The sequence below is a fragment of the Schistocerca serialis genome, chromosome 7 (genome assembly GCF_023864345.2).
Source record: "Schistocerca serialis cubense isolate TAMUIC-IGC-003099 chromosome 7, iqSchSeri2.2, whole genome shotgun sequence".
Classification (NCBI taxonomy): domain Eukaryota; kingdom Metazoa; phylum Arthropoda; class Insecta; order Orthoptera; family Acrididae; genus Schistocerca; species Schistocerca serialis.
This window is the reverse complement of record NC_064644.1, coordinates 226,579,624-226,604,373: the sequence shown is the minus strand read 5'-3', so window position 1 is coordinate 226,604,373 and position 24,750 is coordinate 226,579,624. Positions and strand designations below refer to the sequence as shown.

The 24,750-nt window shown below is 38.3% G+C and overlaps 1 protein-coding gene across 1 annotated transcript in view; it reads right to left on the bottom strand.

Moving 5' to 3' along the window:
* Window positions 1–7,758: 7,758 nt before the first annotated feature.
* The window catches only part of LOC126412766 (ragulator complex protein LAMTOR1), a 71,174-nt gene continuing 54,182 nt past the window's right edge, over window positions 7,759–24,750 (bottom strand). Inside the window, exon 5 of the mRNA XM_050082519.1 lies at window positions 7,759–8,044. Within this exon, the coding sequence (XP_049938476.1) occupies window positions 7,952–8,044 (93 nt within the window). The 3' untranslated portion in view covers window positions 7,759–7,951. The remainder of the gene's footprint in view (window positions 8,045–24,750) is intronic.

The following is a 24,750-nucleotide window of genomic DNA, read 5'->3' as shown; positions in this document are numbered from 1 at the left end:
CTTTTCCACTACCCCCCCCCCCCCCCCCAACCTCACCTCTCACCTGCCCTCCATCTAACCTGCAGCACTTCACTGTCTGGCACACTTACCCTACTACCCCTCCCCCTCCCTGCCCCAGCCCCCTCCTTACCCCCACCCAGTCGCCACTCCCATCATGCACTGGGGCTGCTGCTCGCAGTGTGGCCTCAGTTGCCTGAAACTGCAGTTTTTTGTGTGTGTGTGTGTGTGTGTGTGTGTGTGTGTGTGTGTGTGTGTGTGTGTGTGTTGTTGACATACACGTTGCTGGCTGAAAGCTTTCATCTCTGCTATATGGTGATTCCTTCTCATAATACTGTTTCATTCCGTCCTGGATTTTCCATTGTTTGACAAATTAATGTGGGCATTACTACCCACACTTGGTCAGTCTTTGTTAAACCATGACTGCAACTTATTTCTTTTCAACAGCAATAAATGAACTCTATGAAGCATATAACTCAAGTTAAGCATTTGATCCTAGCACAATAGGAAACATTTCAGATCTACATGGTTTGTATCCCCTCAGTACCTCTTTCCTGGCAGTAAATAGTGTGTGTACCAAATTTGATTAAAACTTTCATTTTGAAGATAAAAATCAGCAGATGTAAGTACTTTATTTATAAGCATGACCAGTTTCACAGCATTTTAGCTGAATCATCAGGTGCAACAAAATTGCACCTGATGGTGCAGCTAAAAATGCTGTGAAACTGCTCATGCTTATAAATACTTATAGCTGAAGTGGTTTATCTTAAGACAACAAAAGAGGGGTGAAGGAAAAGGACTGGCAAGGTCAGGAAATGAGGAGAGTTACAAAAAAAGTTGCCCAGAACCCAAGGTCAGGGGAGACTTAACCCAGACAGGGTGAGAAGAAAAACTGATTGTTGGAATTGTACCTGATGAAATCTGAAAACTTGAGAGCTTAAAGCTGGAAGATAGGATAATGAGAGGTGGTGGAAGGGATAGAGATGTCAGAAAATGAAAGATGTAGGAAACTAAAAGGGAGTGAAGAAAGGAGAGGTTGAGACTGAAGAATTTAATGTAAACTAAGTTGGCGTGGGTGGGAAGAACTAAGTATATGTTGAAATGCCAGTTCCCAACTGCATAGTTTTCAGGAACTGGTGTCAGGGGGAGAATACAGATGGCATGTTTGGTCAAACAGGCATCGAGGTCTTGATTCTCATATTATAGAATGTGCTCCGCAACAGGATATTATGTGATTCCCTGTACAGATCTTCTGAGCCCATTCATCCTAAATGATAAGTTGGTGGCAGTCATACCAATCTAGAAGGCCAAACAGTGTTAATGTAATGGGTGATACATAACAAACCTCATTTCACAGGTGTCTCTCCCTTTGATAGTATGTTTTGCCAGTTACAAGGCTCCTGTATGAGGTGGTAGGAGGGTGCATAGGACAAGTCTTACAGTGGGGACAGTTTCAGGGGCAGGAGCCATAGGGTAGGGAAATGGGCGCCGAAGGAGTGTAGGGTTTGACCACGATATTGCGGGGGAGGAGCAAAAAGCTATTCTAGTATGGTGGGCAAAATGTCAGACGAATAGACCTCATTTCAGACCATAATTTTAGAAAGTCATAGCCTTCTTGAAATAGCCAATTAATATTTCTTCATTACATTCCCATCTTCAGCAGTTGTGTAATTTATCATTTTGCCTTCATAGAATTTCTGTCAACGTTTGTGGAGTTTAATTTTTTCACCTGTGAACATGGTGAAAACTAACTAAAAAAGTTAAAGTGAATTCTCCAAAAACATCCACAGAAATTCTATGAAGGCAAAATACAATTAAGAATATTGTGTAAGTTTGTGGCCATTGAGCAGACATGAATATTATTAAGATATTGTAACAGTTCATGGAAGAGATGCATTGATAATATATGGTATGTAATATTATTATTGTTTTCAGTCCTAAGACTTGTTTGATGCAGCTCCCCATGCTACCCTATCCTGTGTAAGTCTCTTAAACTCCGAGTAACTACTACAATAACCTACATCCTTCTGAATCTGCTTCCTATATTCTTCTCTCTCTATAGTTTCTGCCCTTCACACATTCCCATAGTACTAAACTGGTGATCCCTTGATGTCTTAGAACATGTCCTACCAAATGAGACCTTCTAGTCACGTTGTGCCACAAATTTCTTTGCTCCCCAATTCTATTCAGTGCTTCCTCATTAGTTACGTGATCTACCCATCTAACATTCAGCATTCTTCTGTGGTACCACATTTCAAAAGCTCCAATTCTCTTCTTGTTTAAACTGTTTGTCCTTGATGTTTCATTGCCACATATGGTGACACTCCATAAAAATACTTTCCGAAAAGACATCCGGACACTTAAATCTATGCTTGACATTAACAAATTTTTCTGCTTCAGCAATGTTTTTCTTGCTATTGCCAGTCTACATTTTATATCCTCTCTACTTTGACCATCATCTGTTATTTTGTTGCCCAAATAGCAAAACTCATCTACTACTTTTAGTGAATTATTTCCTAATCTAATTCCCTCAGCATCACCTGATTAAATTTGACTATGTGCCATTACCCTTTTTTTTGCTTTTGTTGATGTTCATCTTACATCATCCTTATAAGATCCTGCCATTCCACTGAATTGCCCTTCCAAGTCCTCTGCTGTCTCAGAATTACAATGCCATTCCCAAACCTCAAAGTTTTTATTTCTTCTCCTGAACTTTAATATCTACTCCAGATTATTTTGTTTCCTTTACAGCTCGCTCAATGTACAGACTGAACAACATAGGGGATATGTTATAACCCTGCCTCACTCCCTTCTCAACTACTGCTTCCCTATCACGCTCTTCGACTCTTATAACTGCCATCTGGTTTCTGTACAAGTTGTAAATAGACATTTTCTTCCTGTATTTTACCCCTGCGACCTTCAGAATTTCAGAGAGTATTCCAGTCAACACCATGAAAAACTTTCTCCAAGTCTACAAATACTATACAGAGTACATTACATAAGTAATGTGACCAATTTTTTTTCTGACGCAATGGTACACCACAGTGTTTTGTAAACGGCTGGGCTAAGTGGAGGGGCGTGTTAGCTTCAAAACGCTCTTTGTCTCATTTGGCTGCCAGCTGCCGGAGAGTCAGGAAGTGCGTTTCCGTCAACCCCGTTTTGAGTTTACATAACACGGCACAATGGATCATTCTCTAGAGCAATAGTACGCTATCAAATTTTGCGTTAAACTTGGTAAGTCTGCACCGAAACGTTTCCATTACTTCCGCATGTCTTTGGGACTGATTGCTTGTCCAAATCACAAGTTTTCTGATGGCACAAGTTGTTCACGGAGGGCCGAGAGGAGATCACCGACGAACCTCGAAGTGGACGGCCATCAACCGCACGAGTTGACGAAAATGTGACATGTGTGCACGATTGTTTTAACTCTGACAGATGGCTGAGCCTTCAATTGATAGCACAAACTCTACACATGTCAAAAACAACCGTTTTCCGCATTGTGACCGAAGATTTGAACATGAGAAACGTGTGTGCCAAACTCGTCCCAAAAGCGTTGACCGACGAACACAAGCACATGCGAGTGCTTCGGTGCCGAGAAATGTCAGAAATGTGCGAAAATGATCCTCATTTTTTCAACTCGGTTATCACTGGTGATGAGTCGTGGATTTTTGAGTACGACCCTGAGACAAAAAGGCAGAGTTCAGAGTCGCACACCCCATCGTTGCCCCGTCCCTAGAAGGCACACATGGGCAAGTCCAGGATCAAAACCATGCTCATTGTCTTCTTTGACGTCAGAGGCATTGTCCACCATGAATTCGTACTTTCCGGGACTACAGTGAACTCAGATTTCTACTTGGAAGTGCTCAAAAGACTGAAAAGGAGGATCTCGCGCTGCCGAAGCGACATCAAGGACACGTGGAAAATTCACCACGACAATGCGCCGAGTCACAGCGCCTTCATTGTCAATGACTTCCTGGCCAGGACCAAGACCCCATTGGTTCCCCAGCCTCTCCCTACAGTCCTGAGCTGGCTCCCGCTGACTTTTTTTTGTTTCCTCAGTTAAAAGGAGTCATGAAAGGAAAACATTGAGACACGGTTGAAAGCATCCAGGTGCATGTTACATCAGCTCTAAAGGACATTCCGGAAAAGGCATTCCAGGATGCCTTCCAGGCATGGAAACACCGCCTCCAGAAGTGTATCGATGCAAGAGGGTGCTATTTTGAAAATTTTTAATTATTTGTACGAATATATTCAATAAATGGTTTTTTGTGAATTTGGTTGCATTACTTATGGAACGCACCTTGTTAATATAGGTTTGCCCTTCTTAACCTATCTTCTATGAGAAGTTGTAGCATCAGTATTGGCTGTGTGTTCCTACATTTCTCCGCAATTCAAGCTGATCTTCCCAAGTTTGGCTTCTACCGGTTTTTCCATTCTTCTCAAAAGAATACATATTAGTAGTTTCCAGCCATAACTTGGTAAACTAATAGTTCAGTAATATTCCCACTGTCAGCACATGCTTTCTTTGGAATTGGAATTATTATGTTTCTTTTTGCCTGTTTCTTGCACTTTGCTCACCAGATGGAAGAGTTTTGTCACATCCTTTTCCATTTCTATAATATTGCTCTTAAATACATCCCATTGTGAAGACGCTCTACTTACACCTTCCACTGTTCAGTTTTCCCTTCTCCTCTTAGGACTGGTTTTCTATCTGAATTCTCAATATTCATACAGCTGCTTTCCTTTTCTCCAAATGCCTCTTTAATTTCCTGTAGGCTTTATGTATCGGTCTCTTAGCAGCTTCTAAATCTTTACATTTGTCCTCTAGACATTCCTGGTTAACCATTTTGCACTTCCTATCAATCTCATTTTTTTAGATGTTTGTATTCCCTTTTGTCTGCATTTTCTCCTTTCAGCAGTTAAATTTAATATCTCTCATGTTATCCAAGGATTTCTACTAGCCTGCTCTTTTTAACTATTTTATCCTCTGCTGCCTTTACCATTTCATCTGTCAAAGCTACCCATTCTTCTTCTACTGCATTCCTATCCCCTGTTCGTGTCAATCATTCCCTATTGCTCCCTTTGAAACTCTCAAAAACCCTTGGTTCTTTCAGTTTATCCAGGTCCTATCTTTTTAATATCCTACCTTTTTGCAACTTCTTCAGTTTTAATCTACAGTTCACAACCAATAAATTCTGGTCAGAGTCCAAATCTGCCCCTGGAAATGTCAGTTTAAAGTCTGGTCCCGAAATCTGTCTTACCATTAAATAATCGATCTGAAATTTTCCAGTGTGCCCGGGTCTCTTCCACATACACAACCTTCTTTCATGTTAGCGGTGATTACATTAGGCTCTATACAAAATTCTACCATATGGCTTTCTTGTTCATTCCTTTCCCCTAATTCATATACAGCTACTATCGTTCCTTCGCTTCCCTTTCCTACTATCGAATTCCAGTCCACCAACACTCCTAAATTTTCATTTCCCTTCACTATCTGAATAATTTCTTTTATCTCATCATACATTTCTTCAAACTCTTCATCATTTGCAGAACCAGCCAGAATATAAACTTTTAGAACTGTTGTGGATTTGGGCTTTATGTCTGTCTTGACTACAATAATATATTCTCTATATTGTTCACAGTAGCTTACCGCGTTCCTATTTTCTTATTCATTATTAAAACTACAACTGAATTATCCCTATTTGATTTTGTATTTATAGCCCCGTATTCACCTGACCAGAAGTCCTGTTCCTCCCGCCACCGAACTTCACTAATTCTCAGTATATCTAACTTCAACCTATCCATTTCCCTTTTTAAATTTTCTAATCTACCTGCCCAATTAAGGGATCTAACATTCCACAACTCAATCCTGATCCCTACAATGCCAGTTTTCATCACTTAACACTTCCGGGCTGAGATGCCGTGGTCCATACATAAGAGACTCCCCTGACATCTCACCTTCGACTGTGGTAGGCATCGTCCAAGGACGATCGGCGATTGTCCTCAGAGGATGCCTTCCGCAGTTGAAGGCAAAACGTTAGGGGAGAGTCAACAGTATCTCAGAGCGGAAATGTGAAGTGATAACACCTGCCGTGAAAGCCTTCATTCTATGAATGCCAGTTTTGTTTTTTGTGATGACATCCACCTGAGTAGTCCCCCAGAGATCTGAATGGAGGACTACTTTACCTCCAGGATATTTTACCCAAGAGGATGTCATCATCATCTACCCTTATTATAGAGCTGCATGCCCTCGGGAAAAGTTGTAGCTGCAGTTTCCTCTTGCTTTCAGCTGTTCACAGAACCAGCATAGGTTGATGGTTGATGTTACCAGTCCAAATCAGTCAATCATCCAGATTGTTGACCTGCAGATACTGAAAAGCCTGGTGTCCCTTTTCAGGAGCCACAAGTTTTTTGGCCTCTCAAAAGATACCCCTGCATTGTTGTTGTTCCTATGGTACGGCTACATGTATAAGCTGAGGTATATAGTGACTGGTTAAATTGTATATAAATATGATATATAGTGATTAGTTAAATACTGCCCCCTTGTGAGAGGCCTTGCAATATTCTACGCTGACATACCATTTAACTGCTCAACTAAATTATCCATTGGGTGCAAAACAGCCCAGAAATAACTGTGATAAAGTTATCTACAATTACAAGACTGCAAAGGTTATCTATTAGTGAATATGTTAACTGAATGCTCAACAACTCAACGATACAATGAGTTGTTGCCCTTACTCCTCCCACTATTTGTATTGCATCCAGATTTTTCCATTATTTTTTATGCATAAAACATATTCCCTGAGCTGAACTTCCCAAAGTGCCATGAGAGGATGAGGTTGGGCACACTACAACCTGCATGGATTCTTAGTCTGAGACTGCACTAGAGATAACCTATTCAAATGCAAGGAACTGTGATGGAACATTAACACATAAACCCATATTAACATTGAAAAATACAAGCTGCTGTCATAAATGAAACTAATGAATAACAATATGGTAGGTCAAAGCTGTCATTTTATTAATGAATGCTGCTAAAAAATTATATTTCAATAAAACTGGATGCTGAATGCCAGTAGACACTTTTATTACGAACTTATTACTTTGAATAAAAAAAAAAAAAAAAAAAAAAAAAAAAAAGCAGTTGTGGCAAGGCTCAGAAACCAACAATGAAACTTTTCAGCTGAGTAAAATGGGACAATAATTACACACAAACCAAAGACAATGTTTACAATGAAATTTTCTTTCAAGGCCAATTTAACAAACAAATGTGTCATATCCTTGTGCCTTCTTGTGTTAGGATATATCAAGAACATTTAAGTACTGCTATTACAGAATACATTTTTACTATTTATTTACTTGTAACTTATGACAAAATGAACACTCAACTTTCAGTTCAAGCACACATATTCAACCAAAATAAAACGTATAACTAATATTTACTTAAATTTTGATGTTAATTTTATCAAAATAACTAATTATTTACAAAATTAAAAATACAGATTTACCAGTTTCAAAAAATTGTAAAATATGTTGCCTTCCTCAAGATTTATTATTTCATAGCACATTTACTAAAAACCAGTTAAGATATCTCAAGGTATTAAAGTGAGTGAGAATTCCATTTTTAAAATATATGAATGTCTGCACTAAAATGCAACAGTATTACATCAATGTTTCTATATCCTTGTCTGTTTCATAATAGCTGTGTTCTTAGTGAATTACGGAACTCCGCCAACTGTCATTGCTCCCATTGGCAATAGATTATTTTTTTTTTTTTTTTTGCAATAAAATATATCTTTGGTGAGATTAATATAAACATTATAAAAGAAATAACATCAGTCACAAGCCAATGCTAAAATGTGATTATAATTTTATCAGTCATTGGCTTCATCAGATCCTTCCATATCCTGGATCATCCATTTTGTCCTTCCTTTCTTTCAGTCTTCCTCTATTTTCAAGGGATTACAAAAGGCACTACAAGGTCCTCACGGTGTTCCACTCTTAAGTCAGCCAGAGCTGCTCCTGCACGTTCTGCTACACCCACAACCTAAAAACATAACAAAAATTTGGATTATTTACTTATTCTTCATACAACAATTATGTCAATTACATTTATCAACTGCGAAAATTTCTAACTGCAATCAGTATACAAAGAACGAATGAATGGTTTAATGTCCCACCAATAAATAAATGAAGAGATCACTACGTATAGAGCACATTCAGGGAGTCTATTAAAAAGGCAAAATAAAAGAGAAGGAAGCAGTGACCTACAGGAAAGAGACAACAGTCGACAAGATAAAAACACACATTACACTTCTAGTCTATAATAAAATTAGCACCAAGTAATTCACAGATTTAATGATGGTAGCGCATGTTTCATTTTTCTATAAGGAGCAGTCAAATGAAAACATAACAGATGGAAAAAAAGTAAGTAAATTTTTTATTATTTCAAAAGTAATTGCTGTAACTTAATAAATTTATACCATTGCGAGACAAGCTGGTCAATGTTAATGGAAAAATTATGGCATTTGCCTACAGAACCATGACTGTACCCACGTCCGCTGAAAATTGACAGCCATTCTTCAGGACTCGGAGTGGGGAGAGACCGGGACTGCATGAATGACATGTAAGGGCCTGTCACTGAAACTTATGCTGCATGAAATGCGACTAACTTTCCACCCCTATCTGAAATTCTTTCCTCAAGTCAATGTGCTCTGAAAAGATCCCTACCTCCGATTTTAACTTTCTAGTCTTTATACTGTACTGTCTATACCCAGTTCTAGTAGCAAACTGCCCTTTAAAAATTAGTACAAATGAGTTTATCATCTCAGATTAAATTTCACATTATACTACCTGATTTATATTTGCAACTTAGGGGAATAAGCCTTTTGTTAATAATCTAACTTTTAAGTTTCGTGATTGAACTATGCAGTCATGTTGCACCACATATTCTTGAAAATTCTCCTCCACCTATTTCAGAAAAGCTACAATGTTTATTCATTATGGTCATCTAAAATTATAGCTCTACTTGAGATCAAACCATGTTAGTAATATATCTAAAAACAAAGATGATGTGACTTACCAAATGAAAGTGCTGGCAGGTCGACAGACACAAACGAACACAAACATACACACAAAATTCAAGCTTTCGCAACAAACTGTTGCCTCATCAGGAAAGAGGGAAGGAGGGGAAAGACGAAAGGATGTGGGTTTTAAGGGAGAGGGTAAGGAGTCATTCCAATCCCGGGAGCGGAAAGACTTACCTTAGGGGGGAAAAAAGGACGGGTATACACTCGCGTGCGCACACACACACACACACACACACACACACACACACACACACACACACACACACCCATCCACACATATACAGACACAAGCAGAAGTGTCTGTATATGTGTGGATGGATATGTGTGTGTGTGCGCGCGCGCGCGAGTGTATACCCATCCTTTTTTCCCCCTAAGGTCTTTCCGCTCCCGGGATTGGAATGACTCCTTACCCTCTCCCTTAAAACCCACATCCTTTCGTCTTTCCCCTCCTTCCCTGTTTCCCCGATGAGGCAACAGTTTGTTGCGAAAGCTTGAATTTTGTGTGTATGTTTGTGTTCGTTTGTGTGTCTGTCGACCTGCCAGCACTTTCATTTGGTAAGTAACATCATCTTTGTTTTTAGATATATTTTTCCTACGTGGAATGTTTCCCTCTATTATAACCATATCATGTTAGTAATATTTTATTCAAACTAATTGGGTTGTAATTAACAAAATTTATATTATTGTACTTCATATTCTTTGGAATTACATGTGAAACTACGTAAACTTTTCCTCATTATGCATCAGGACTCCTAGTGCAATATCTGACCCAAAATTATCTCATGACTTGATTGTTATTTTGTAAATCTCAAATTCAATAATGTATTCAATTATTTTGTTGCATATAAATGGAAGTGATGTATGAGCCACAAGGTTGGTTTGTCTGCATTATCATCTTTTGGAAGCCGTCTGTGTGACAGTCTATCGAAGGCTGCCAGACAGCCAATGTATATTCTACCTATGTACATGGTAATCAATCACAATATATGACAAGAAAAGTATTAGACTCAGTGTCTGATTTCAAAATTAGTACTACAGCAACAAAAGACTCAAGGACTTTCTAAAGCAACAATCCCCAATGATATCAAATTTGAGTATCTCATCATACAGAACAGTTAAGTTGTTATGTGAACTTTCATTAACTGTGATTGAAATTTTCTAGTTTCACTTGTCTTTGTATTTGTGAATGGTGGAGGCCAAATTATTAAGTTGCTCTGATTGTATGACTGAGAAATCACTATTACCACTTTAAAACTATAGTCAGAGCTTAAGATAACTGCATATTTTGCTCACTCAGTATCAGTGGTAATTAAAGTGCTTCCCTCATCTCAATATCAAGAGTGCTATTTTAATATGGTGGCAATGAGCTGGGATACATGTAAGTCTGCATACTAAATTTTGCACTACATTTCAGAGTGTAATTGTGACATGTGACAATCGATTATCGGACATCAGTTAGGACGATACAAAGTGTGGTGTAGCAACTCACCATTGGACCACATTTGAGAAGAGTACAATTTTTAATTTTTTTTTAATTACTTTTCCTCAGACTATCATTTTTCCAATGTTCTTTGGTCATGTGACTGTTGATAAACAGGAAAATTGTGAATTTGCGTGTGACGATAATCTGATTAGGTAGATTTATTTTCGTGTTTTATGCCCAATATTATCTTCAAATATGGCAAGCAAAGAAAATCTTGATACAACTGGAGAGGTTTCACATCCTAAACATCATCAATCATCGACACCGAACCTATAACAGTCATCTGAGGCAACACCTTTCTTAGGATTTTCTCCCAATGAAAAAGCCACAAGTTTATTAGAAAGATTATCGGAACTCTCTTATAAGTCAGAATGAACTCCCAAGTCAAAATGATGACCTAAAAAAGAGTATTGTTAATCTATCCGACACTTATGACAATGTAAAGGAACATTCAGGCCATGTAGGAACAAGTAGCAAACTCCCATTCAAAAATGAGTCAATTACATGAGTTGATTGTCCTTGAAATTCAAACAGTAAACAATAAGGTTGATCACGTACAGTTGCATGTGCAGAACACTGAAGATGTTATTCACACTGAGTTAGGTAGAAGGAACCCTGAATTCAAAATTATGCACACATTTATAGACCAGGGAAGTGAATTCGCCAAACAGAGACTAAAACTAAATAATGATTAAACTCATAGCTATACTACCAGTGTTAATAATAAAACTGAGACTTACTTTGAAAATTTACAACAGGTTAACATTCGATTAAGAGACGTTAAGACAAAAATGTCGTATCCGCAAATCAACAGAAATTTTGCATCACTTTGTAACAATTTCTCTCTTAAATACTTCCCTCGGGATTATAAAATACACCCAGTGGACTACCTATGGCAATATAAAGATAGTTTTCCTCTGAATTTGCCTGATTCTGTGAAAATTAAACAAGCCTTACATTTCCTTGATGGTCAAGTGTTGTCACGGACTAATCAAAACAAAGCTAAACATACAGATGTTCTTGAATAAATTCTGGTTCGAAAGTACACAGACGGGCATCAAAACAGCATGCGGTACTGATGATTCATTTGAGAATTTTTTTAAACATGTTGATAAACTTGACAAAGCTTTCAAGAAAGCAGACAGGGTTAATAACTCACAGAACAACAGAAACAACAACTATAATTGGGGATCATCTCAACACAACCAGCAAAATAGACAGAACGGTAACAGAAGGAACTGTAATACTTATAACAACAGTAATAACAATAATGTTGTTGTTTTAACCTCGGAATGGCCCAAAAAGCCATCTCCCCCCCTGAATTTCAAACAACTACGCATGATGTCAATTTCTCTAGATAGAACTACTCCAGGAGGTAACCAATCCTCCGCCGCTAACAGCAGCGCAATCAGGCCTAAGGATTCTGGAGAGCCTGAAGCACCATGTCGTTCAAGAAATTCAAAATCCTCTAAACTGAAGAAAAACAACGTACATTTCTTTGGAACCCTAAATATTAACTCGCTCTTGAAGCCGGGAAAACTGAAGCAGCTCACCAAAGTCTTGAAGGTATATAAAATCCAAATATGTGCGCTGCAGGAAACCAGATTTACAGATGAAGATTTAATGGATTATGAAGGATACAGGATACCGACTTCCAGTCACCTAATGAACGCTTGTCTTTTCTCACATTCCGCGCCCTAAATAAAACCTATACACTCATTAATTGCCACGCACCCATCAACAATGACAATAAGAAAAACCCTCAGAAAGTAGATACATATTGGGAATCTCTAGACCACGAACTTTCTAAAATCCCAACATCAAATGTGAAAATACTGTTTGGGGACTTCAATGCACAAATAGGCCAAGAAAAAAAATACAAAAAAACAGTAGGAAACTACCCGGCTCACAAAAGGACAAACAGAAATGGAGAAAGATTAATAGAACTATGCAAGGGTCATAACTTAAAATTAAGGTCTACAAATTTCAAAAAACCTCCTAAGAAACAGAAAACATGGAAATCACCAAACACAAGTATTGGAGAGTTCCAGATAGATCACATAGCCATCACACACTATAATCAAAAAGAAATAATGAATGTGAGAGTTCAGAAAGGGGCAAACATTGTAACTGACCACTACTTATCGACAATCAAATTAAATGTCATAGCACAAAGAAAGAAACAAATACAAAACAGGAAAACTCAAAAGATAGAAGCAAACATCTTGAAAGAGAAAAGAGAAGAATTCTGTCAAAACATAGTTATATGTTCGGATAAATGGGAAGATATAAAAGAAGGAATGATAAGATCTACTCAAGAAGTCGCAAAAATGAAAAAGAGAAAGAAACACGAATGGTGGGATGAGATATGTGAGGAAGCAATAGAACAAAGGATGAACGCATGGAAGAAATGGCACTCAACCAAAAGTGATAAGGACTACCTGGAGTTCAAACAGCAAAGATCTTCTACAGCAAAACTCATTAGATCAGTAAAAAGACTATTTGAAAAGAACCAACTTATACAAATGGATAAAGATTTTAAGAGAAACAATAACAGATCCTTTTACAGCACATTCAGACAGAAACTACAAAAATATGTAGCACCAAATCTGTGTTTTAAAAATACCAGTGGAAAACTAGCAATGAATAATGAAGAAAATTGTGAAATATTAGCAAAATATTTTGAGCAACTCCTCAACTGTCAGGAACCTATTGAAAAATTACCAGCCAACACCCCAAACACAGTAAACAATAATTCTGAACCCCCATGCCTCATAGAAATCAGAGAAATCATTAAAAACCTTAAGAACAATAAAGCACCAGGGGAAGACATGATAATTGCAGAAATGTGGAAAAGTGTGGATAATACAACTCAAGAAAAACTACTGGGAATAATCAATGAGATTTGGAAAACGGAACGTATACCGGAAGAATGGAAAACTGCATTAATCCACCCCATCTTCAAGAAAGGGGATAAAACCGATGCAAATAACTACAGAGGGATATCTTTACTACCGGTAACATATAAAATTCTATCTAAGGCCCTACAAAACAGATTGGAGAAACAACTTGATCAAGAAATTGGTGAATACCAAGCAGGCTTTAGGAAGGGAAGATCTTGTGTGGAGCAAATTTTAAACTTGAAGTTAATTATTAAATATAGACGATTAAGAGGAAAAGACATCTTTATCACGTTTGTTGACTTCAAGAAGGCGTACGACTCCGTTGACAGAACAACCTTGGTTAACATCCTTAGGGAGTTTGGAGCAGACAAGAAAACAGTCGCAATCGTCAAAGAAACACTTACGGATACCTATGCAAAAGTAAAGTTCCGTGGTGAGGTATCCAGACCATTCAAAATCAGAACAGGATTAAGACAAGGAGATGGGTTGTCACCTACCCTATTCAACTGTGTGTTAGAAAAAGTTATTAGAGAGTGGAGGAAGAAAACGACTGAAGAAGGAATACAAAAAATCAGATTAGGAAGAATAAAGGATGGATTAGAAGTAGATTGCCTCGCTTTTGCTGATGACTTAGCGATTCTGGCAGGAAGTTTGGAAGAAGCAGTCAAACAGATCAATATTCTGAATGAAACAGCAGAAAAAGCAGGACTGAAAATCTCCTTTGAAAAGACAGAGTACCTAACCAATGTAAAAGAGGCACCGAACAATATGATTACAAAGTATGGCCAGATAAAGAAGGTTTCTAATTTCAAATATTTAGGGGAAATCATCCAGCCCAATGCTTCAGATAAAGAAGGAAATAAAACAAGAACAAGAAAAATGGAAATGGCATTCCAGCTAACAAAGAATGTGTACAACAAGAAGTCAGTATCAATTAACGCAAAAATAAGGCACTACAACACTGTGATTAAGCCAGAGTGTCTGTATGCATCTGAATGTTTAGCAATGAACACTAACAAGGAAATGGAAGCTATAGCAAAAAAGGAGCGAAAAATCATTAGAAGAGTACTTGGGCCGAGGTTTGAGAATGGGACTTGGAAGCTTAGAAGTAATAGAGAAGTGTATGACAAAATTGAGAAAGTGGGAGATACTATGAGGAAGAGAAGAGTAAGCTTTTACGCCCATTTGAAAAGAATGAATGATGAAAGGCTGACAAAGAAAATATTCATGTTTTTTGACAAGAACCCCAGAACCCAAATTACCTGGTTCAAAGAAGTCAAAGCAGACTTAGAGGAGATGGGTATAGGAGAAGATGATATAACCAACAGAGACTTAATGAGAGACAAAATTCAACATTTTGAAGGATTTGAAGTGAAGAAGAGAAGAACTGGAGGAACAGTGTGGACAGAAGACCGAAGGGAGCAGCACAGAGAGAGGATGAAGACATATTGGCAGAAGAGAAAAGAGGAGGAGCGCAATAGGAGAAATGTACATTGAAAAATAGTTGTTTAACGCGGTCCCTAGACGGCCAAAATCGGAATAAAAAAAAAATTTAAAAAATGTTGTTGTTGTTGTGGTCTTCAGTCCAGAGACTGGTTTGATGCAGCTCTCACGCCATACAGTAAAGTTGCATTCCCTTGGGAAAAATTTCGGCTGTAGTTTCCCCTTGCTTTCAGCCGTTCACAGTACCAGCAAAGCAAGGCAGTTTTGGTTAGTGTTACAAGGCCAGATCAGTTCAATCATCCAGACTGTTGCCCCTACAGCTACTAGAAAGGCTGCTGCCCTCTTCAGGAACCAACGTTGTCTGGCCTCTCAACAGATACCCCTCCGTTGTGGTTGCACCTACGGTACGGCCATCTGTATTGCTGAGGCATGTAATAATAATAATAATAATAATAACAGGAATGGTAATGGTAATAGCCAGAACAGAAACCACAGTAACCAGAATACTGTTAATACCTTCACTTGGTGCTCATCAGGTGGATGAAGAGAGAGTGTATTTAACTATCCTGTTAATGCAATTAATTTTGAAAGAAAGTTTTGGGATGTTATAATAAAACATTGTGGTAAGAAATGTACTGTAGCTCCTTATGAACGTCAGCAAGGTGGTTTAGTAATATTTTTTTAAGTCTGAATGTTCTGTAGATGATGTAAATGTTGACAGTGATTGCTTTGGTATTGGTATTTTAATGTACCCTGAGCAGAAGAATTTTGTAGCTAATTGTGTTGGGGAGGGGGACGCTTATCTTGAGTCAGTAGAGGTGGAAGAGTTTGACACCAGGTCAGTTGCGTCAGCACAAATTATTTAATGGTTGAAGCTCAAGCTGATACACTTAATCTAGAAGAGCTGGACATTATGGTTACTGTTGAACTAACTGATCATGACTGGGCCAGTGGTGAGGCTCAGGAGGGCCAACTTGTTCCAATCGACATTAGTGACATTTTGTGTGAATGCCAGGACATTGTGAGGTAAATAAGACTATTACTGAATATTTCAGAGATGTTGGCAAGCATGAGTCAGATTTCAATTCTGATAGTTTATTTATCATACTCCACCAAATTTTACTTGCAACACTGATGAGCACACCTATTCAAGTCCAACTTGTAAATCCAATCAAGCATTAGAAGTTATTCAGAACACAAGCACACAGGTACCACTTTGCCCTACACAGCTATCTAGTGATAATGAGAACCATTTCCAGAAATATTTATATTTTGAAGATATAGAGGATGATTTGCTTAGAGAAACTAATATTAATGAATGGTTGTTTAAATGTGCTACAGGTAAAGTTGTAAACAAACAAGCTTTAATCACATTTAATGTTGACAATGCAGTTTCTGAGCAAGGATGCTTGGTGGTCAGTGATCTGAATGAGGAGATATTGTTAGGCATGGATTGGATATTGAAAAACAATGTAACACTTGACTGGGTAAAGTTCAGAATACAAATACACATTTTTCTGGTTATAATATGTTACACTTAAGAAATGGTGACATAATTGCTAATAGAATATATGGTTTTGACATTGAGGTAGATAAAGGTTATATAGATGATGATGATGATTTGTCAAGTAATGATACAATTTATAGGGATTTTGATCAACTTGTTACTGACAAGATAAAAGATGCAGACAAGCATACTGGAGATGAGAAGTCAGAGCTGGAAGAAGTGTTGACATCGTATAAAGATACACTATGTGATCAAAAGTATCCAAACACTTGACTGAAAATGACTTACAAGTTCATGGCATCCTCCGTCATTAATGCTGGAATTAAATATGGTGTTGGCCCACCCTTAGCCTTGACGACAGCTTCCACTCTCGCATGCATACATTCGATCAGTTGCTGTACGGTTTCTTGGGGAATGGCAGCCCATTCTTCAAGGAGTGCTGCACTGAGGAGAGGTATCTATGTTGGTCGGTGAGACCTGGCATGAAGTCGGCGTTCCAAAACATCCCAAAGGTGTGCTATAGGATTCAGGTTAAGACTCTGTGCAGGCCAGTCCATTACAGGGATGCTATTGCCATGTAACCACTCCGCCACAAGCCATGTATTATGAAAAGGTGCTCTATCGTGTTTAAAGATGCAATCGCCATCCCCGAATTGCTCTTCAACAGTGGGAAGGAAGAATGTGCTTAAAACATCAATGCAGGACTATGCTATGATAGTGCCATGCAAAACAAGGGACACAAGCCCCCTCCGTGAAAAACATGACCACACCATAACACCATCGCCTCTGAATTTTACTCTTGGCACTACACACAATGGCAGATGACGTTCATTGGGCATTCACCATACCCACACCCTGCCATCGGATCGCAACACTGTGTAATGTGATTCGTCACTCCCCACAACGTTTTTCCACTGTTCAATCAGCCAATGTTTACGCTCCTTACACCAAACAAGGCATCGTTTGGCATTTACCGACTTGTGCAGCTTATGAGCAGGCGCTCGATCATGAAATCCAAGTTTTCTCACCTCCCACCTAACTGTCATAGTACTTGCAGTGGATCCTGATGCAGTTTGGAACTCCTGTGTGATGGTCTGGTTAGATGTCTGCCTATTACACATTACGACCCTCTTCAACTGCCGGTGGTCTCCATCAGTCAACAGACGAGGTCGGCCTCTATGCTTTTGTGCTGTATGTGTCCCTTCAAGTTTCCTCTTCACTATCACAATGGAAACAGTGGACCTAGGGATGTTTAGGAGTGTGGAAATCTCGCGTACACATGTATGACACTAGCAACACTCAATCACCTGACCATGTTCGAAGTTCATGAGTTCTGTGGAGTGCCCCATTCTGCTTCCTCATTATGTCTAATGGCTACTGAGGTCACTGATATGGAGTACCCGGCTATAGGTGGCAGCACAATGCACCTAATATGAAAAAAAAATGTTTTTGGGGGTGTCTGGATACTTTTGATCACATGGTGTATATTTAATGAGAAACCAGGTAGAGTTGAGAACTATACATGCAAGTTAAGGCTTAAAGTGCCCCAACCTTTCTTTACAAAACCATATTCAGTTCCTATTTGTAAAAGGCTGGTTGTGGAAAGAGAGTTGCAGAAGATGCAAAAGTGGAGGACCATTGAAAGGATTACTAGACAACACAACCACCCTATTGCTAAATTTTCTAAACCTAGAAATAAGAAGGAATTAAGGTTATTTTTTGGTCTACACAATATCCATTGCAAATACATTAGGACTCAAGCTTTAAATGCACCTAGTTTACATCATCTTTTAAAGAAAAACACAATATGGGAATGTTCAACTGACTGCCAGTTAGCTTTTGGTGAGATTAAGAACCAACTTTGTAACAGCCAAATTCTACATAGACTTGATCTTACTTTACCATTTTGCCTTATGACTGATGATAGTGATATGGTTTAGGTGCTCTTATTTATTCCAGCGAAAGGAGGTAGATGGACAGGTGGAGCAGTGTGCAATCAGATTTACAAGCCATAGTTTGTTAAAACATGACAGAAGCTGTAGTGTAACAGAAAAGAACTACTTGCCATTGTGTGAGAATTCGGACAGTTTACAAATTATTTAACTGGACACAAGGTCATTATTTTTACTGGTCATAAAGCTCTATGCTATTTCCAAGAATGTAAACTTTTATCGTAACGGGATAACACATTGGGGCTTATTCCTGCAACAGTTCGATTATACTATTTTACATATTAAAGGTGAGCGGAACCATGTTGCAGATGCTCAATCTAGATTGCCAATAGCAAATTAGCAGGAAAATCCTGGAATATAGGATGATAAGAATTTCAGAATCATGTTTATCAAAGGTGTAAAAGGTGAAAAAGAAACAGTTCAGGTATGTTAACGGCTGAGGTGACATCAAAATCAGGATGAAGACCTTAAGTTAGTAAAGAGCTTCCTTTGAAGAAAGGGGTACGAGAAAGTTGCACAATACTGCCAGGTACACTTGAATATTTTGTTTGAAAGAGCGTAAATTATGCTGGCCTAAGCAACGTTGATTTATACATGAAAGTTTTGGACATTGTGGCAGTATGAAGTGCACACAGAAGTTGCAGGAGAATGGTTAGTTTAATAACATCTCTAGAAGAGTGACTTACATATTGCACCTTCTGACAGATGTCAGAGGGTAAAGGTGACAAATCAAAATCAAAGTATTCCTACACAGCATTATTCCTGAAGGTAAGTCTGAGCTTGTCAGGGTTGATTTCTATTGTCAACTTCCTCGTTCAAAGATAGGGGTATTCTTAAGTGTTTGTAGTTGACTTGTTCCTAAATTAATTATGCCATTTGCATTGAACAAAGTCACTAGCCCCAAGATAATTCAATATTTTGTCAATGATTACTTCACCAATGTGGGTAAACCAAAAGCAATCCTATCTCAAAATGGCAGTCAATTTACATCCAATATTTGGAAGGATTTTGTTACAGATATGAAAATCAAACATATTTGCATTTCAGTCTAGTCACCTTCTTGCAATCCAACAGAGAGATAAATGCGAGAGATTGGATGCCATTGTAGGACTTAATTGTGCTAAGAACCACACTAACTGGTATTCTTACATACAACAGTTTGAGGATAGTCTCAATCATTTACAACACGCCACTACTGGGTTTTCTCCATATGAAATTCATTACAATAAGAAGCTTGCAAAACTTTTGTATGACTTAGTTAAGTTCCCTATATGCTCTGAACTTTCACCTGATGAGAGAGAGTATATTGTAGGGAAAAATATGGAAGCTTATTATAAAAAGGCATGATAAAGGTTCAAAAGTAACACAGTACAAAGCTGGTGACCTAGTATTAACCAAAAGCTATGATAAGTCTAAAGTAAGAGACAACGAGATTAAGAATTTTTTTTTTTTTTTTAATTATATACGATACTGGACATTAAAATTGCTACACCAAGAAGAAATGCAGATGATAAACGGGTATTCATTGGACAAATACATTATACTAGAAATGACATGTGATTACGTTTTCACGCAATTTGGGTGCATAGATCCTGAGAAATCAGTACCCAGAACAACCACCTCTGGCCGTAATAACGGACTTGATCCGTACAGGACCTGCAACATGCGGTCATGCATTATCCTGCTGAAATGTAGGGTTTTGCAGGCATCACTTCCAATGTGTGTTCACCCTAATGTCGCCAAACATGAATACGACCATCATGATGCTGTAAACAGAACCTGGATTCATCCCAAAAAATGACGTTTTGCCATTCTTGCACCCAGGTTCGTCGTCGAGTACACCATCACAGGTGCTCCTGTCTGTGATGTAGCGTCAAGGCTAACTGCAGCTATGGTTTCCGAGCTGATGGTCCATGCTGCTGCAAACGTCATCGAACTGTTCGTGCAGATGGTTGTTGTCTTGCAAACGTTCCCATCTGTTGACTCAGGGATCAAAACGTGGCTGCACGAACCGTTACAGCCATGCGGATAAGATGCCTGTCATCTTGACTGCTAGTGATACGAGGCCATTGGGATCCAGCACGGCGTTCTGTATTACCCTCCTGAACCCACCAATTCCATATTCTGCTAACAGTCATTGGATCTCGACCAACGCGAGCAGCAATGTCGCGATACGATAAACCGTAATCGCGATAGGCTACAATCCGACCTCTGTCAAAGTCAGAAACGTGATGGTACGCATCTCTCCTCCTTACATGGGGCATCACAACAACATTTCACCAGGCAATGCCAGTCAACTGCTGTTTGTGTATGAGAAGTTGGTCGGAAACTTTCCTCATGTCAGCACGTTGTAGGTGTCGCCACCGGCACCAACCTTGTGTGAATGCTATGAAAAGCTAATCATTTGCATATCACAGCATCTTCTTCCTGTTGGTTAAATTTCGCGTCTGTTCAGATGAAATCTTACATTAATCGTTACCTTGCACCCTCAGGGGAATGTATACTCTTTGTGCATCATGCATGTGGCAAATGCAAGGTCCGCACCTAAAATTGCATTTGCTTCTACAATTTTACACTACACTCTTTTTACGCAAGATTATACAAGTCTTTCCTTATGGTGCTTGACACTCTGGGTTGTCAGTAGAACTGTGGAGCATTGGTTAACCGAGCTTACTTTTTGCTTGTTACACTGTCGTTGGGAATATACCCATTTAGACAAATATAATGCTCCTGAGAGATACTTATGCTTTGATAAGGCTTATGACTGACACATTCTTATTATGCTTTTCACTAATATGCCTTTATGCTTTTTACACACATGAAAGCAATGCTTTTGAATGACTTCAATGATACTTATACTGACAGTAATTACGTACCTGATACCCTTGCATACAAAATGTCTTAAAACTTACACTTGTTGGATGATGCTTTGAAAAGGAGGTAATGCACCATATTTATTATTCTGTAAATTTGATGCAATTGTGCATTGTGGTCCGACTATGAAGTATGTAATGGGATTCTGTCAGTCTTATGGGGAGAATCTGAAGTTAATGGTTTTGTTTCTATGACTGACTCCATTACTCTGCTGAGTGTTCGGTAGTGTGTTCTCTGGATTGGGTTTTTGCTTTTCTTCTCGCTGCATTGTCCTAGCACGACAATAGAACTTTACCTAATTATTCTCCGTCTTGATCTTTATGCTTTTCATACCTCTTTTTTTGTCCTAGTGTGACAACAGATAATTTACTTACTTGATTTCTGTTTTGTCCTAGTGTGACAACAGGTAATTTACCTAAGTGCATTATATTTCATTCTTTACTGACATTCTTTATTAATATTTACCCATGACACTATGAACTTGCTCAATTATACATGATGTTTAACTATTGGATTGGACAATTTCCCTTTGTTTCTGGCTTTGGTACCAAAAGGTCTTGAAATTTTGAACATGTTGTGTGTGGTTCCTGAACCTTGAGTGTTTGTTCACCAATCCTGTTCTGTACAGCAACACTGTGATTTAGGGAGATGGAATTTTGAGTTTATCTTTGATGTGAAATTCTTCAAATGAACCGATGATGATACCTGGAACTGATTATTATGTATACATATGTGTATGCTTTTGTCCTACATGACTCTTGGTATCTTGTTTTGTAATTTTGACTTTCACATTTGTATCTTATGATATGAATTATTATTGTGGTAAGTGGCTTGGAATTGGATATTCCACCTTATTATTTTGATGCTTCGAATTTTGGTTTGCTTCTTGTGCACACACAAAAGCTATTTAAGTTTGTTTTCAATTTTCAGTAGCATGTTAGGCTTAGCTTGTGTGCTTTTGACAAGGGATTTCAGATTGATTCCATATTTCTGGATTTCCAGAAGGCTTTTGACACTGTACCATACAAGCGGCTTACAGTGAAATTGTGTGCTTATGGAATATCGTCTCAGTTATGTGACTGGATCTGTGACTTCCCGTCAGGGAGTAACTGATGGAAAGTTATGAGTAACACAGAAGTGATTTCTGCCACTCCCCAAGGAAGTGTTATAGGCCTTTTGCTGGTCCTTATCTATATAAACGATTTGGGAAACAATCTTGAGCAGCTGTCTTAGGTTGTTTGCAGATGAAGCTGTCATTTATTGACTAATACAGTCATCAGAAGATCAAAACAAATTGCAAAACAATTTAGAAAAGATATCTGAATGGTGCAAAAATTGGCAGTTGACCCTAAATAATGAAAAGTGTGAGGTCATCCACATGAGTGCTAAAAGGAATCCGTTAAACTTTGGTTACACAATAAATCAGTCAAATATAAAGGCCGTAAATTCAACTAAATACCTAGAAATTACAATTACAAACAACTTAAATTGGAAAGAACACACAGAAAATGTTGTGGGGAAGGCTAACCAAAGACTATGTTTTATTAGCAGGACACTTAGAAAATGTAACAGATCTATTAAGGAGACTGTCTACACTACACTTGTCTGTCCTCTTTTAGAATACTGCTGCGCGGTGTGGGATCCTTACCAGATAGGACTGACAGAGTACATTGAAAAAGTCAAAAGAAGGGCAGCATGTTTTGTATTATAGCGAAATATGGAATAGTGTGTCAGTGAAATGATACAGGATTTGGGCTGGACATCATTAAAAGAAAGGCACTTTTCATTGCGACAGAATCTTCTCACGAAATTCCAATCACCAACTTTCTCCTCCGAATGTGAAAATATTTTGTTGAGACCGACCTACATATGGAGAAATGATCACCACGATAAAATAAAGGAAATCAAAGTTCATACAGAAAGATATAGGTGTTTGTTCTTTCCGCACGCTATACGAGATTGGAATAATAGAGAATTGTGAAGGTGGTTCGATGAACCCTCTGCCATGCACTTAAATGTTGTTTGCAGCGTATCCATGTAGATGTAATGTAGAACTTCATGTTGTATTACCATGTCTATCTTATGTTACACAGCCTATTATGCTATTTTATGCTATTGTTTGTTGCTGTATGGAAACACCTACATCCAGGTATCACCTTCACCGACCTGGGGGATGGTATTCGGGGAAATATATGGGGAGCCTGTCTTCTGTTTTTCTTTGTTCCTAACATGCCATAAGTGATGATCACCCAACTGGTTTACCTCTTTCCCATATGCACATCAGGGTGTATACGTGGACGAGGAAAAAAATTCCCGGATTTTTCCGGGATTTCCCGGTTAAAAATACACTTTCTCCCGTATGAAAATACACTTTTTCCGTGTTAAGTAACAGCATACTTTTCCTTGGAACTGTAAAACTTATCAGTCCTTTCAATGGTTGTGGTTTTACACACCGGCGTAGAATTTCCGGGCACTTCAGAAAACGAAACTCAGGGGAAAAAACACGTTTTGGAAAGATGTCTGATGTGCAGCAACATGTACACTGCATATTTTCGTATTACGAAAGTATAAATTTGAATTCCACCAAACACCGCATGTTACTTTCCGAAGAATTGAAATCGAGACTGCGATGCACTTTTGTAAGCCATTCGTAGCTGATGTCAAGCAATCTCGCCAACCGATGACAGTGTATATTCAGAGCATAGCATACATGATGTAGTCAGCCAATAGCAACATCACTGTTAAGTAGTGCGAACACACAAATAGGAAAAGGTAACGGTTTAAATCAATATACATAGTGCTGCTACAAGAAAAGAAAACTTTTACGTATAATATTGGTCTCTAAGGTTAATAAGGTGCAAGAGAAGCTAAGCTTTCAAACATAATGTTGATCTTTTTTGAGCTTGTTACACTTTAAGATACATTACGCAAATGTGCCAGTAAAATTTTTAATGACACAAATGTCTGATCTTCTGGGCTCGAAAATATTCTGAATGGTCATTGTCAAAGATTTTATTTTTGAATGAGAGTCAAACGCTCTGTAATTTAAAAAATTCATCGGACATTCGTGCACAGAATTCATCTTGCGTAAAAAGAAATTTACTTTGAAAGTACCGCTTTCAAAACAACCATTCGAAATATTTTCTTGTGACCTGTTAGAAACAGATTCGTTTCAGCAGTTGCCAGATAGTGCCAGATAACAGGCTTCGCCACACTTGCGCAGCTACGGTTTGCATTTGTAAAACATTGAAAGATATTGCAGTATGTCATAAAAGAAACAATACATTAGAGGATACTCCAAGAGCATGGGAATTTTGCAAACCATAATAAAATGCATCATTTGGCTTAAAACGCACATTCTGATGTCCATATTCCGTACCAGTACTGTATATTTAAGGCATAATCCCATACGTGCTAGAAGATGAAAATGTGAACTTGAAATGCAGTGAATAGTTGAAACTAGCCAATAGTATGGAATGAAACACATCGTTCAAATAAATTG